This window comes from Phoenix dactylifera, chromosome 16 (assembly GCF_051530095.1).
Source record: "Phoenix dactylifera cultivar Ajwa chromosome 16, Ajwa_hap1_PhDact_Kaust_v1.1, whole genome shotgun sequence".
Taxonomy (NCBI): domain Eukaryota; kingdom Viridiplantae; phylum Streptophyta; class Magnoliopsida; order Arecales; family Arecaceae; genus Phoenix; species Phoenix dactylifera.
The window spans coordinates 10,002,214-10,019,017 of NC_143205.1; the positions used below are offsets into that span (position 1 = coordinate 10,002,214).

Below are 16,804 nucleotides of genomic sequence, written 5' to 3' on the forward strand. Positions count from 1 at the left end.
AATAATTCAAGATCCAGATAAGAAACTATTCATAATTTTGTTTAGATATTGATCAAGGCCACAAAGCTAGCTACCATAAAGTAAAGCCCCCTTGCAACTAGGAGCTAAGCAACTACTCTAATCCACCAGTTTTTTACTCACCAACTTTTGTACTAGCTGCAAATGCCCGAGTCTGAGAATCACAAGCCTCAGCATTTGCATGTAGTCAGGCAATGCTGGTGTAGACAACCTTTTGTCAATCATATCCGTGGGCAACAAGGATCACTAGCCTCTTCAATACAAAAGGTGGCATTAACTAAGGAAACTACATCAGGGTTCTCCATTTATTTCTAGAAACTCTGATTGAGAAATGATAGCCTTCTCCCTCCAAGGAAGCAATTCCATGGAAGCAGTAAATCTAGGCTTTACAGAATACATCTCAGCAATTTAGATGAGCCATAAACTACCCTCTCGAACAAGAAAAGAAACGCCGCATTTTTTTTTTCTTTTTATGCTTTTGCATTCAATTTTAATGAAGACAAGCCCAGTTCCCATCTCAGGTTTCCACTTCTCTACACAAACAAGAACCAGTTGCAAGGTGGAGCCGAAAACAAAAGGGGCAAAGGAAACACACAGATCCGGTTCAACACCAACAAGTTGCAGCACATCTGATGACTTGCCTGAGATTATATACAGAGGAAAGAACGAAAATGCAGATTATGGTGCCTCCCCAATATCCTTGAAGTACTCGTGCTCAAGAGCATTCCGAGCTGTGATTCTTCTGCTTGGTTCCAAGCAAAGCATTTTCTGTGAAACGTGAGCATAAATTACATCATTAGCAGCCAGAAAGTCATCATTAAGCATGTGAAACAACCTATTTCTGCTCCTTACCCAACTGCAGATAGATTTACCAAGTAATGTAAAATGAGCATCTCCACATCAGATATAACCACATCATTGATCCAATGATCATACAGTTACAGCAGAAGGGGCATTGAAAATGATGCACTTAATGAGATCTGAAGTTAACCAGGCTACTGTACTTGCAAGCTCGCCAGCAGAATTTAAAAACGATTATTAAATGCGGCCTCCTTTCTGCATCCCAATATATATGGCATTCCTTATTCTACAACTGGCATTTTTAATGACTCTATACCCAGAGAATAGCTGTGCCAGATCAACATGCTTGTACATTAAGCAGTTATGCATGCCATGCGCTATGCCGGCCACCTTTAGTGAGAGAGAATAAGAAACCAGAAACACAGTATTTACTCCTGAATGTGTAAATCTAGCAATTCTCTAGCATATATGACACAGCAAACAAGTAAAAACAGAGTGCCTAGGCACCTTTGTTAGTATCATACCAAGAGAAGATCAATCCCTGCTGGTTCAAGATTCGGGACCACCATTGCTAGATCCTGCACAGCCAACACCAGATCAGGACCTTGCGTCATCCCAAATGGTTATAGCAGTTCTAATAGGAAAAAAAAAATTGGTTATCATGGTCGGCTAATGTACACTAACTAATAACCTTTAATAGATTTAATTGCTTTAGTAAATAAAAATGGAATTTCAGTAGGTCATGTCTCATAGTATAAAACAGAGATGAAAGGCAATAATAATCTGAAGTGGATATCACAAATAAGAATAAGAAAATGCTGACAAATCCAGGAACACGTTACTTAATTTATTCAATACCTTGGGAGGCCACTTGGGGAAAGCAGACTTGTAGTCAGGCAAGGAAGAAACACCAGGCCAAGTTTCTTCATTTGGAGTACCCAAAACTCTTCGTAGTCACACATGCAGAAGAAATTGCAAATGTAGTGTTAGGCACGTAAGTAGCACAGAGTGCAACCATAACATAAAACTTCAACACCAAGGTATCTGTAAAACCTGAAAATCTTAAACAATTCATCGATCTCAGAATCTCCAGGGAACAGTGGCCGTTGGTTCACCATTTCAGCAAAAATACAGCCCGCCGACCAAATATCAACAGGAGTAGAGTAATGCCGAGACCCTAGCAGAATTTCTGGTGCCCTATACCACAGTGTTACCACCTATGGGGGAGAAGTATAAGAAAAAAAATGTCCGACGGCATCACCAGAAGGGACAAAAATTGAAAGAAAATTTCACGTTCATGATTGAAAGATGGAGTTTTTTTTAATGTCAAAACACACATGAAACACCCTTATATGCTGAATGGTTAAAGAAACAGCCAAAGAAATGTATACCACCAAAAAATCTCAAATTAATGCAACATGCTTTTATTCTATCTTCTTTTTCAAAGTAAAATTAATTTCACAGAGTTATTTTCAACAGAAATGTCCTGCGAATTTCTCCTCTGAGTCACAAGGAAAGCAATTTTTAACCTAGTAAAAAAACTGAACTTACTGAGGAATGTAAGAAAAATTGCCGAAGCACAAAGATACCTCATGAGTAAATGTCCGGACAGGGATACCAAATGCCCTGGCTAGTCCAAAGTCTGCAAGCTTCAGGGCATTAGTGCGCCGATCTATAAGCAAGTTCTGAGGCTTCAGATCTCGGTGAAGAACTCTATGAGAATGGCAATATGCTATACCACGGAGAATCTGGTAAAGAAACGTCTGCAGAAAGAAGAAAAAAAGAAGGATATCAGCCCTGAAGTTTAACATGATGGTAACCTAAAATGAGACTACAGCTGTCATCTGGCATTTTTAATTATTTACCTTGGCCATATAGTAAATTAGCTCATACATCAAATGGTTAGAAATTTTGTAGGTTAGCCACACTATTTCAATTAATACTATATAAGATAGTAATCCTCAATTATATAGAATTATAGCATGTATTTATCATCATCAACAAACTGCTTTTAACAAAATTAGATCTATAAGGAGCATGGCTGTCGCTAAGCATCCATGGACTGATTGGCCAGAATTCTCATATGAGGTGTCAATGTAACACCAACCCTCTTAGAATTGCTGCTGGATTCTTTGCCAAGGGAGTTGGCCAAGAGAGCCTGCCACGAGACCTAGAGTACCAGTCTGTTACGTGGATGGACCTACTCATTGCTCATGGTTTAAGTTCATGCAAGCAAGAAACAAACCTCCACACTTCTGACCTGGGAAAGAGTCTAAATGGAGGAATATGGCAGGTATGACAATAAGAAACAAATCTTTAAGGCACAAATTATGTGCCAAAGAACAAACTAAAACACAACCCATGTAGAAAGAAATATGATTAACACACAGATCATTATACCATTATAATAGTTATAAGTGATTAAGTACTTGACAGTTAACAAAAAAAATTATCATAATGCAGATCAATATGGATCCACATTATTACCCAGCATATATGAGATATATTTAGCAACCAGGAATAATACTTTTTTTTAGTCTTACCAATGGAAAAGAATGTAGCTAGAAGAAGAGATCATATAAAAAAGAAGAAAGGGCTCCGAATTAAACATTCTAGGAAGCTTAATGAGTCCACCTGATGATAGGATCTTCTCCAATAATATCAGCAAGTATTCTAGTAATTCTAAGAAGCTTTCTGAAAGAAGGTACCTTGATATGTTTAAAAAAAAAGTAGCAATTTGAAGGACTAATTCATACAAGTTCAACAGTATAGGATGACATGAAATAATGAAGTGAAATAGAACATCTTCTAAAGAATACAGGTCACACCGTAAAGCCACATAGGGTTTCTTACAAGTAAATGACTAATCACTACCAAAGTACTATGTAAGGACTGTAATGTGAATGTAAAATTTATAATGAATACATATAAAACAGAATAAGAAGCTCACTTTTATTAAGCATGGATCTTTAGCAAGTTCTGGACAAGAATCCATGTGCTTTTTCAAATCCAGGTCCAGATACTCAAAGACCAAGTATATTCGCTTCTCACTGTGCACTACATCTTGCAACCTGCTATTCAAAAACCACCTCAACGTTCTAGAACTGTAATATGTGTGATATAAAGCCACAATAGACAAGCCAAAAACTGCAAAATAAGGATTAGGTATGTAAAGGAAGTGCTTAACCAGTGTTGGATATTTAGAGAATTTAAAGCCATAGAACACAAGATAAAACAAAATAAAATTCAAAACAAAAGTGTTATTCTACTGAATGAAATCATGCCTTGTCCATTACAAGAACTCAACAACATCCTTCTGTCAAGAAGCAAGCAAGATGCAAGCAAATAGATGAATATTTTGATGATTTTTTTCCATGTCTCAAACCACTATAAATTAGCTTAACAGAAAAGAGCACAAGAGGTAACATATCTAAAACATGCATCTTCCACTAAAGATCCCAGATAATGCCTACCAAATATTATGGTAGCACTATAGATAATTTCACTCACATGCCCAATGGCTTTTGTGGTATCAGGCTCCGCCATTATCAGAAAAAGGAGGGGAAGGATAAAGGTAACATGTCAAAACATGTATCTACTAACAAATCCCTTAGCACCTGCAAGCACAATAGAGGAAGCCATATTCTCAAAGAATACTTGTAACATTTCTTTTGATTACAAAGTACAAAGGGCTAATAAAACTAAATAAAAGTTCAAAGTTATTGATATAATAGTAAGGTTTCAATAAAACTCATAACTCATACATAGACATTGAAGACATACATGAAATACTAGGAAGCTAGGAATTATTGACCCAAACAATGGGGGTATTAAAATTGGAAGTACTCAAAATAAGAATTTTCTGATAACATGTATGGACTTCATTATATTTCTGCAAAAGTCTAGCTTGAAGCCTTAAACAGTCAAGCCAGAATGCATACCTAAATATTTGAAAGCTGGGTCAAATCAAAAAATCAAAATAAAGTTTTATTATATGAAAATTAAAGGATAGCCAAAACTCTTCCTGGCTCCTAGCATCCTATTAATTTAAAGTAAACTAGTTCATGAAAGTAATTCACAATCATCCAGCTGTTTAATAATGATTTGTAATATTTTTAATGTGCTTCAGTCATTTAACACTAAGAAAAAATATGTGTTAATATGAAGGAATCATCAGATCTACACCATAGAGATTAGAGAGTATGTTCAACATGTCTTGCATGATGGGCATAACAATAATAAATGCCACTCTCCATGTTCTGCTAACCTGATCCAACTTTATAGCAAACAGGGAGGAAATTAACCATAATTCAGTTATGCATTAGACACATAAATTATGATCACAGAGAAACCAGACCCAATCAATTATCTTATAGGGTGGCAAGCAAAGATGGAAAGCAACAGAATGACCCAAAAAGCCAACTAGCCTAACCTGGAAGATCTAGCCAGCATTTTAAAAAAAATAGAAGGAACAAAAAAAAGCACAAGGCTTTGTGAGGTATTGAAGATCACAACAGATTACTATACATGATAACAGCACAGATAATAAATTCTGATAATATATTAGCCCATCAGAAACTCTTATTCAGCTCAATCTAATGTTCCAACTTCACAACAGACGATTTGAAGTTAGCAATTATCTCCTGATAATTGTTCCTCTCCTTACCAATGAAGGATGAAGCTTGTCTAGACAACCAATCCTCCTAGGATATAGTCACTATGTTAGGAATGGAACAGTCCAACCTACGAAGAAATCAATACCACAAAGCAAAAACCATGCATAACAAAATTTCCACATTTTGCTCTATTGGATCTCCGCATACAGTCTGAGATCATTATAGATCAAACGTTGCTCAGGGATACTGAACAGAGTCCTGCTATCAATAAAACCACAAAAGAAATATACAAATTATAAGCCTAGCTATTCCACTGACAGAATTGATTATCTTAAGGGCTCGTTTGGTTCGTGGGAAAAGAAGGAGGGAAAGTATGGTCAACGGGAGAGTAATAAGATGCCTCTTGTTTGGTTGGAGTTTTCAAAAGAGAGAGATGGGAAAGTTGTATTCCCATAGAAATATGATTCCTACATTTCATGGGAAAGTCTTTCCCATGAGAAACATGGGAAGTTACTTTCCCATAAGGTGAAAATCACTCCATCTTTATTTTTTTCCAAAAAGGCCCTTCAGCATTAAAGAGACATTAAAGACCTAATTTTTATTAAAGATATAATAGGAATTACATATAACTTTCCTAGGAAAGTGGATGGTCAACCAAACATAAGCACTCTGAAAATCTGTCACTTTCCCATGTTTAACCAAACATGCCAAAAATACATTCCTAAACATTCTCTTCCTAGGAATCTTCTTCCCAGAAATCATATTCCTAGGAGAGAAAATACTTCCCGCGAACCAAACAAGCCCTAAGCGCCCCAACAACTAGTGCCCCAAGAAGAATGGAAAAAAGGCAAGGCACAAGTTCATCATCACTTAAAATAATCCTTAGTATAAAAGGCTAAAGGCCCTCATCCATCATGCACTGCCAATAATAACTCAAGAAACTAGACCAAACATCTTACAAAAAAAGGATCACACATTACATTCACCTATCTAAGAGCCCTTAAAATGTTAACAGCAGTTTCTCGCCCACCCCATACCTCATCAAACCCAAAATCCAATCATCCCAGCAACATCTTTCTGATGTAGATACTTTTAAACTCTTGTACATGTCTACTTTGTTCAACCTCAACACATGAATAGGAAAGTATTTTTATGTTATTGAGGACTCCAAGAACAAGCTTCTTTCCTCCCCAAAGTTACAAATTTTCTGTCATATAGCCAGTAGTAACTGTATTGGATCTTGTTCCCAGTTATTCTGTTAGTATTTCGTGCAACCCTTCCCAATTTGCTGTAGAATCATGTACTAAATGCTCAAGCTGCCTTGTGACACTGGTCCAATGGACCTTGACTTGCCTGTCAGTCTCACTTTAACAAACCAAACCCTAATATATTATACTGATAAGAGTGATGATGCATGTCAGATAATCAAACACTAAATGCCTTACAATTCATTTGGCTGCCAAGGTTAGGCATGTCAACATTGATATCTTCAGCCATGTCATCCTCCATATCATGAGCATTACACCTACATTGACCATGCAATCTATAATCATCATGCGTACCACCAAGAATTTCCATACCAATCGGTACTGTACTATATCAAGCATACCATACCGTACTAGTACACATTCTTATACCATATCAGCACTCGGTATGCCTCGCCATCTTGTATCGTACCGCATACCAACACTATAATAGGATGGTACCGATATGGGGTCCGGTACCAAGATGGCGAACCTTGCCTACCACAATGATATATGGGATATCTGTCTAACAAGCCTATGGTGAAGCTTTGATCTCCAAAGATTCCACAATGGTGCTTTCTAACATGGCTCCAAGATGATAGCCCACCCCTGCACTTATGAAAACATGTGATAACTTACTAGTTGGTCATGTATTGCATCTAAACTCTTCTACAATAACTTGTCCCTCTAGCCATTGGTCGTCCATCCCTTAAAATGCAATTCACTAAGCCTAAGCCCTCTTACCAGTAAGGTAATATGTGCAGAAATTGATAATTCATGCAAACGTGCACATAAAAGTGAAGTGATGCTAGTAACAGCAAGCAAATACAACACATTATCAGATTTATGGAGTTTGTGGAGTGAGATAGCACAAAAATCTGTTTTGAGCTAACAAAAGCAGCATAAATCCAAGCACAATCTTTCAAGCAAATATTAAGGAATTCTATGATGCAAGGTCACATCCAACTTGAAGCTGCTATGAAACCATTCCAACCAGTTCAAATTGTCTCTAAGCATTAAGATATTATCTCCAAAGGCCTACGAGTAAAGATGAACTTCTATCAAAAGGTTTATCACAACCTAGGGACCAACAAATGATAGATCTAACGATTCAAAAGGGGATTGAGATAAGTTTGAAGCCCCAAATAGAGGTCTGAGTGTCCTATCGGCGGTTATAAAAGGCAAGCTATTATTGAGAAAAAGCAAAAATGGACTCAATTGTTGCACTGGGTGATCAAGCCAGGCTTAAGAACAACCCAGAAAAATCCGGTTGGCATCTCTCCAGTGCAGCGTGGGTGGTTTGAAAAAAAAAGATGAGAAACGAAAACAAAGATCGAGAAAGATTGGTAAGGGAGGGAAGAAAAAGAAAGGAGAACAAGATAAAAAAGAGGGAAGGATATTCTACAGAGCTCATGCTAGTTCTAAGGTTGAACTATACTTCCAAGGCCCTCACGCTTCCACAGCATCCACCTCACACACAAAGAGAGAAAAATTTGATGAAGAGAAACTCATATTCAATAATCAGCAAAGCAAAACCTTCGGTGCCCTTCCAATACTTATAAGGGCCACCCACTAACTATAGAATAAAAGTTTAACAGAAAAGTTACAAACCAAGACAAGAAAAGGCCTAAATCCATGTTTAAGCACCAGTCAGGATAGTTCTTCAAGCATTTTATTATATTTCAAAGCCTTGTCGATCCTGATCACTTTTTCCTCTAGCATCAATACAAACATTACTAATATACATCAGCAGTGAAGAAGTAAAGATTGGTGACATATCCACAAGCTCTCCTTAGGGGTCTCGTATAAAATACCTTGGTTGCTCCTTCAATTTACTATTTTTTTCTTTTCTTGCAGGGGAAGAGAGTAAATTTACCAAAAAATCACCAAAAAATGTACACACAAAATAGAAGGTCCCAGGGAAAAACTCCGGGCTGCCTCAAACATGGAAAAGGTGCAGAATGCAAGTACGAAGAGAGCATCACCAAAAATTTAAGTAAGAGTGCTCATATAGAACAGTATGCAATGTATAAGTTAATAATTCTACTTATGTTGTGGTAGCTGCACTACAATTTTTTGAGGTTAAAAGGAGTTAGCTTTGAAGAAACTGAGGATGTAGTAAAAACAACAACAGTGTCAAACCCTAAATGTTTTTCATTCAAAAAGGGGTGGAGAACATCTGTGGTTCCCAATGTGTGTGAGCATCTCAACATAGCAACATCACCTAGGACAAGCATGATCGTGTCCGACTAGTAGGGAATTGGCAAATCCCTGTGGCAGGGAATCTTCTTTCTTGCACTTCCCAGGATATGGTGTGGCAACACTCTCTACAGGCTCAATTAGGTGCCAGTTGAGCCATAGATAAATACTTCATGTGTATGCATGTAAATGACTTGATGGTGGTCATATTTTAGCAAAGAAACAAAAGCTGATATTAGATTCAACAAATAAGATAAATAAAGCTGTAAAATCAACAGAATAAAACTTAACCTTGAAAGACTAGAAGTAATGGGTGGCAGCCAAATGAAAGGTGGGCAGTGTTAGGAATCTGGCGTAGAACTGTGGGTGGGATTCCATGTGTATGCATAGATATCAGTGTAGATACAATGCTAAGAAAGTTGAGCCAGAGATACAATGCTTCATGTGTATGCACGTAAATGAATTGCTGGTGGTTATATTTTAACAAATACACACAAACTGATAATAGATTCAACAAATAACATAAATAATGCTGTAAAATCAATTGACCAAAACTTAATCTTGAAAGATTTGTGGTGGCCAAATGAGAGGCCAGCAATGTTAGGTATCTGGTGTCGAACTGGGGATAGGATTCCATATGAACAGCAAGCAAAAGGTTACAAAAAGTTCAGAGTGAATGAATATGTGCCTTGTCTTCGCCAAGGTTAAAAAACATTAGAGCCATCTCCAACTGTTAATCCAACCATCTCATCCTTTCCATCTTTATGAACAGCAGGTTCAGAACTAGCAATCGGGCCTTTTCCAAGACCATATTAATTTAAAATTCCATGAATCCATAAAGAGATTGTATATTACAATCACATGATAAACAATGACGTGATAAAGATAAAGCAGAAAAGGAACCCCAATATTTCTTAGTTTAACAACTTCAAAAGCTCCTTTTACAATATTTTGCTTTGCCAACCAAGATAGAATCAAAGAATAAATCCAAGTAATATCTAATTTAGGATCGATACAGAATGATCCTTGCATAAATTTGACACTAAACAATCAAACATATACGTATATTCAGTTGAATGCACAAGCACAGAAACACACTTATGCACACACTTACATGCAAGCATGAAATACAGACAAGCACAGAAGCACACATGCACATACGCGTGCGCCTTTCCTCCCAGTTTTAATACAGAATGCCTTCTTTAGACCCTAGCTTAACAAAAACATCTCCATCCCACATTTTCAATAAAATTTAAATATTTAAAGATGTAGGGGGATCTGGCATTAACATATGCCAGAAGGAGACCTCATAAAATGTCATTGTTTAGGAGTAAATATCAAGAATGCAACATCTCAGACTGGCGACCAGTTTCTGTGCTTCTTAGCAATTGTAGGATTGTATACCAATGTTAATTACATTGTACAATGAATTAACCATGAAAATTGGGAAACAAACACAAGCAGCTAATTGCTTCTTAAATGCACTGAATTTCATCTAAATAATAAAACAATAGATAAAAGATTCCCAATAATTTCAACTTCTAAGCAAGGAAGCAGCATTCTTTCACCAAATTCACGAGTTTAAAATGCAGACACTTAATAGTTCTCTTTCAAGTATAATCAATGTTGTCAAAGGCTCTCGAGGTGCTAATGCAAGGGGAGGAAACCTCGAAGAACCTCTACAATCCCTAGGTAGGGCAGGTTTATTAAGCAATGTCTGGGACAAAGCGAGAGGCACTCAGGCAGATACCTCTCCAAGATCCAACATCAAGCATGTTTTGGGAAGTGGTTTTTCTTCCATGTTTGAACCTTGAAGCTACTTTAGATGTCCAGTGGTATACATTTGACACATTTTGTTCAAAAATATTTGTAAATTCTGGTATTTTGAAGTGATGTTTTGAAAGATGTGCAACATTGTATCTAGTGTTCAAGATAAAATTATGATTTAGGATATTAAAAGAAATGATTGATCTGACGATGTATGTGTTGTTTTCAGAATAGAGTGCAGAACATCCAAAGCATGTGTTTGTATTCTACTTTATAAGAATAAAAAAGGTTGAGATGCATCTGAAAAATATAATAACTGATAAATTCTAAAGCAATAGGGCAAGCTTTGGTGCAACAATAAGGTTGTTGCATTATGACCTACATATCATAGATCTGAAACACGGAAACAGCTATTCCAATCCTGGAGGTAAAGTTAAATGCATTTGACCAGGGTCTACTAAACCGGCCCGTACCGGCCGGTTCAGCCCGTACTATACTGATACCAGTACTACCCGTGATCCATACGGTACAGCCTTTGAAAACGGTTCACACCGGTAGGGAAGAAAAAGAGGAAGAAGATGAAAGAAGAGGAAAGAAGAGGAAGAAAAAGAGAAAGAGGAGAAGAAGAAGAAGAGTACCGGTTCGCACCGAGCCTCGGGCCGACTCCCTCCCAAGCACCCCGACAAGGATCACCCCCCTTGCTCGCGATTTCCTTTCCTTCCTTGCTCGCGGTTTCCTTTCCTTCCTTGCTCACGGGAGAAGGGGGGAAGAGAGGAGAAAAGAGAAGGAGAGAGGGGAAGAAAGGAGAAGGAACGAGAGAACGTTCAGAAAGAAGAAAGAAGAAGAGAAGAAAAAAAGAAAAGAAAAAAAAGGGAGCGCTCGTGCGCGGGGCAGCGAGCGCGAGCAGGAAATCGCGCACCCAGCTCGCACCCGCGCGCGATTCCACGCGCAGGGAACTGCACCCATGCGCGCTTCCCCGAGCGGGGCAATGAGCCCATGCGGGGCAGCCCGTGTGGGCCATTTAATGCCACAAATGCCACTCTGTGGCTTTAACGCGGACACGCACGCAACGGTTCTTTTTTTTTCCCCTTTCATGGTTGGTCGATTCGATACCGGTTGGAACCAACGGTGCGTCGACCGATACTGGTTCAATGTACCTTGTATTTGACCCTCCCCAAACACCACAATAGTGGGAGCCCCATACACTAAGATACCCTTTTTTGTAACTTCTAAAGTAAGGACCTAAACTTTGACGCTATGGTTAACAGCTGGATGCTCTATCTATCAAAGATGCAAGGAGATGTGAGAAGAAACACGTGGGTCAACCGCAAGGCGAAGTGCTAATGGACAAAACATGCCTAAAGTATGGGCATAAGTAGAGTTGGCATTACGTATTCGAATATATATCAATAAATATTTATTCTTCCGCATTAATTCTAATGCATTTATTGGTCTTCTCATAATTAGCACCTTGCTTTTGGCACCTAACATCTCAAGCAATATGGGGTCCTCTCACCATAAGGGTGCCCTTTGCTTTTAACATCCTTGAGTACAACTGTACCACCACAAATAGGATTTGACAAATAATGACCAATAGCTTCCCATCACCACCCTCTAATGTATTCCTAAAATATCCCCAACTTCACACGAGAAGGTATAGAAAAGATATAATAGCTTTACTTAATGTCCTAATCAAGAAAATATCTATCAAGTGTCGGGTCATCTGTTCTCCATGAATTAATTACTCAGCAGGTACTCAGGTCTAGAGGAATATGAATAACTTGAAGATTATAAGAAGAAAACATCCTTCCCGAAACATAAAACATATTGGTTTTAGCAAATGCTAATATGTTTACTAGTTACCAAATAGACTGAACAAGCAAAATTCCTACCCCCTAAGACATCTGGTCAGTTTTCTGATAAATATGAAATAAATTCCTATATTTCACTGGCATATAAGTCAACAAATTCCAGCATGAACGTCAAGAGTTAATGCTGACTCAGAGGTTATAACTCTGGTACTCAGACACCACCGCACTAGTTCAATAGGTAATCTGCCATAATATAAACAATGAAAACCAAAAGCAGAAACAAAAGGCTGTTGTTTTGATAGGATTTGTCTGGTCTGTAATTCAAGCATAGATCATGCGGGCAAACTATTAGCATTCACAGCATTGCCATTTTTCCTTGCCACAGAATTAGATGCTGAACACACACACACACATACATACATATATTTATATATATAAAGCAAAGCAAACTTGGTTTTTGAGTACTTGAATAAGAAATGGTTTGAATGAACATGGATCATGGATCTGACAGCTAATAGCAATATAATTATTTCCTTTTCCAATTGATTCATTAACAAAAGGAAAATGCTTTGCGATGCCTGTTAGTTCACAGGAAAAGTTCCATGGGCCCACATATTGCTGGCTATGCAACTCAGCATTCAACCAACCCCATGTATCAGACTATTTCCCAGATGTTACATTAATCACCTTCTTCCACATGGTATAGAGAACTTCTCAAGTGCACAGGATGAACACCCCATAGTTTAAAAAAAAGCATCAGATATTCAAGAAACAACTGAAAATGGACAAATTTTTGGCAGATAAACATACATGAATGGAGAACAAGAAAGAATAGCAAGTGTATACAAATTTATCAAACTGCAGAAGTTTCAGACGGTTGCTGAGAATGACCTGACAATATTATCATGCTGCATTTCCTTCAAAAGTGATATCTCTCTAATAGCAGTGCTTGGGACTCCTTCATCTTCTTGCTCCAGCCGGATTTTCTTCAAAGCAATCATCTCATTCGTAAGACGATCCCGAGCCTTATACACCACGCCGTAAGTCCCTTCCCCAATCTTCTCCACCTTCTCATACTAAGCCCAAAACCCCCCACATTACCACAATAACCCCTAGAATATTAACAAGAAGCTAATAGACAAGCAGAAGAAAAGCAAGCCCTCCTCACCTGATCCATATCAATCCACCACTAAAAACACTGATATGCAACAACGAAGAAAATCTGCAACATAGCATTCAAAATACAACCAAACAACTCCCTTATCAAATCCAACAGCGTTAAAATACTCCTTACCATATAAAATAAGCAGTAATGGCAAATGAAAGCACACCCACCACAAGGCATTCAATGCAAAATGAGACACAGCTCTTTAATGCATTCAATCAGAAACCCAACATTCTAAATCCGACCGAGCGGAGAAAAAACGAAAAGAAATCCGACCGATTCAAAACCCTAACCAATCCCCCATTAAATCGGAGAGGACGATCCTCCCCTCCAAGGCAAGCCACCGCCAATCCCCACTTGTTCATCATCAAAGAGGAAAAAAACCAAAAAAATCCCGAAAAAACAAATTCAGAATCGACCTCCGTATAATAATCGCATCCCGGCAAGGAACTGCATAAATAGAACAAAATCGTGCGGGCAAAAAACAAGAAAATGAGGAAACAACGCAGGATACTGATCGAAAGAGAGAGTAGGTTATTAAATAAAAGAAGAAGAAGAAGACTGACCTTGAGAATAGGGCGAGCTCGGAGCAATGGCGGCGCCGATGAGCGACCGACGAGAGAGAGAAAGGGTGGGGGGGGTGACGGCGTTGCCTTCCGCTTTCTCGCCCGCCTCTCCAAGTCCCTTCGCTGAGCTCGCTCGCTCTCTCGCTCACCGGGGATAATTAAATTGGCAAGGCTATCGCGACCAGAAAAGAGACCGTTACTTTTTCACTACTAGAGACATATATTGCGGGCCCCACCGAGAGAGTTTACGAGTTAGTGTTGTTTCGTGGTTGTCGATTTGGTACCGATGTGATGGAGAATAGTAAGTTAGGCCGTATTCAGTAATCACCAAGGCAATTTGGCACGAGATTGTTGGTCCAATTCAGGAAAGAGCACGAATGTTCTCATAACACGTCACATTAGAACGCTCTGGGAGAATTGGGCCTGGCTATTCAATCGCGGGGCCTTGTGCCGTCTCTGGTGTCGCCTGTCTTCGTTGACCGAAACGGCCTCCTGTCCGCCGGTGAGCTTACCTCCCTCAAAACCTATTCCGTGGACACCGAATCAGAATTTCGCGCGGGAAAGTTTGGCTCCAAAATATTAAAGAGGAAGAAAAAAAATCTCACGCGGGAAAAAAAAAATCTCGTTTGGAAATTGGAATGCTTAGCTGGACAATTATGGATAAGTGGACTCGACTTTATCATAAACATCCGGATGGATGATGAGACAATCCATGAGACGTGCTACATAAATTTTGCAAGAAATTTGTGGTGCCGAATGTTGCTGGAAATTGGACCCGGGGGCAGCCGTCGGCTGAGGAGGTGGAGCTTCAGCGAATTCCGGCGAGCAGCGTCCTCCGTGGAGGGGGAAACCTGCAAGAAGCCGGTGGCCGGGGTTTCCGGCGCCGACCCTCCGATGCTTAAGTTAGAGGGGGCTTAAATTTGGGAGAGAGGAAGAGGGGAGAAGCGTTCTGCTTCCTTTTTTCTGAGTTCCCCCCTCTTTGAGGAGGAGGGGTTCCTCTTAATAGGGGGTCGGATTACCTGTGATGTGATGGGGCGAGGTCGCCGTATGACTTAGCACGTCGCTCGAGTTGGCGCGCGGTCAGGTAAATTAATGCTTCGATGTCGGAGGTGAGGCCGGGATTAGAGAGTTGTCACGGCTGACCGAATACTGCCGAGCCGACTTACCGTGGAGGACTGAGGATCTGTAAATAACAGGAGCCATGCGCATTGATTGTTGAGTGAGCCGGAGATACACATTAATTGTTGAGTGAGTCGGAGACATGCATTAATTGTTGAGTGAGTCGGAGACATGCATTATTTGTTGAGTGAGTCGGGGGTTTGCAGAGGTCATGCGCATTAAACGCTGGAGGCGGTGGCAGGGTATGGCCCCTGACCAGACTTCGGCAGGATGCAAATGCGGTAGGTGGACGGCGAGGGTGGACTTCCGAGGTCGGGAGCTCCTCGGGTAGGACGTTCCGGGGTCGGGCACCGAGCTCGGCCGCCCGAGGTCGGGCGTCACCGGTTCTCTGATAGCAGGGTTTTCATGCACTCGGGGGGGAAGGGTGCATTCCCCAACACTACCCCCCGACTTCCGAGTTCGAGCTGCTTGCGAGCTCGGATGCGGGAAGTAGAAGTCGTTATTATGGTAACTGAGATCGAGGGGAGTTAAACTATGTTGGCACCCTCACACGTCCTGAGGCGTTTATAACGGAAGGGAGGCGGGGGGTTGCGCCTCTCGACCCTTCGCTGCCGTCTCGTATGGTGAGCTTATGATGGAGTCTTGGGACCTGGTGGGGCGGCGTCTTGATTCCATATTCGAGGCGTCCTTCTTGAATAAGTACGCTGTCTCGATCCTCAAGGCGGACACGTGGTGCGGTTTAGGTGGAGGACGTTTATCGAACCGGATGCCTTGAGGTCGGACGTTAGATCAGCCACGCGGGATTTAAAGCCGACCTGGTGGTCCGGGATCGAGGATTAAGCCAATTACTCAAGGTCGGACGCATTTAATCTTATATCGGCCGAACGGGGATTCGGGAGGCTGCCATTATGTCGGCGCTCCGCGCGTCCCGGGGCTCCTTTAATGAGGGGAGCGGGGGCTGGACTCGCTCGCCTTTCGAGGTGATCCGGTATAGCAGGTCCATGATGAGGCCGCGAGATCCGATGGGACGGCGCCTTGGTTCTGCGCCCGAGGCATCGGTCCGGCATGAATGCGGCACTTTGGCTTCCGAGGCCGACACGTGGCGTAATCCAGACGCGGGGGGGAGGGGGGGGGTAGAAACTGAACCCGCCAATCTGGGCCGTTAGGGGGGTCTATATAAACCCCCCAAACCAGCCCTAAGAGGAGTCTTGTTCGGTTGCCTCCTCTTTTTTGCCGTTTCTACCTTCGTCTTCTTTCTCAACAGAATCTCGCCGGCGGTGCTCGGAGCGATTTCCGGCGACTTCCCCATAGGTTTCTTCCTTGTGTTAGCTAGGGGGTTCTCCTTCTTCCTCCTTTTTCCATCTCTTTTGTCTTTAAGTTACTTCGGTTTTCTCCAAAATGGGTTTTGGTCCGGAGGAGGTCGGGTCTAGCCTGTCGGGGAGGAGCTGGAGTTAATCCGCTCCCGATTCTTTTTCCAGCCCGGGTTTCGTCTCGAAAC

At 40.6% G+C, this 16,804-nt stretch overlaps 1 protein-coding gene across 2 annotated transcripts; it reads right to left on the reverse strand.

Annotated features, from left to right (window-relative positions):
* Positions 1-298: 298 nt before the first annotated feature.
* Positions 299-14,711, reverse strand: LOC103723342 (cell division control protein 2 homolog A-like). 2 transcript variants are annotated; one of them, XM_008814230.6, is made up of 9 exons: positions 14,188-14,711; positions 13,625-13,678; positions 13,348-13,532; positions 3,770-3,890; positions 2,409-2,582; positions 1,873-2,036; positions 1,678-1,765; positions 1,344-1,397; positions 299-786 (listed from the first exon to the last, which is right to left on the reverse strand). In XM_008814230.6, the coding sequence occupies exons 2-9, from the start codon at positions 13,631-13,633 to the stop codon at positions 697-699; spliced, it is 885 nt and encodes a 294-aa protein (XP_008812452.1). In that variant the 5' UTR covers positions 13,634-13,678; positions 14,188-14,711; the 3' UTR covers positions 299-696. The 2 variants fall into 2 exon arrangements, with proteins under 2 accessions (XP_008812452.1, XP_026655855.1); XM_026800054.4 differs by having other exon boundaries at positions 1,327-1,397; positions 14,188-14,346.
* Positions 14,712-16,804: the final 2,093 nt, after the last annotated feature.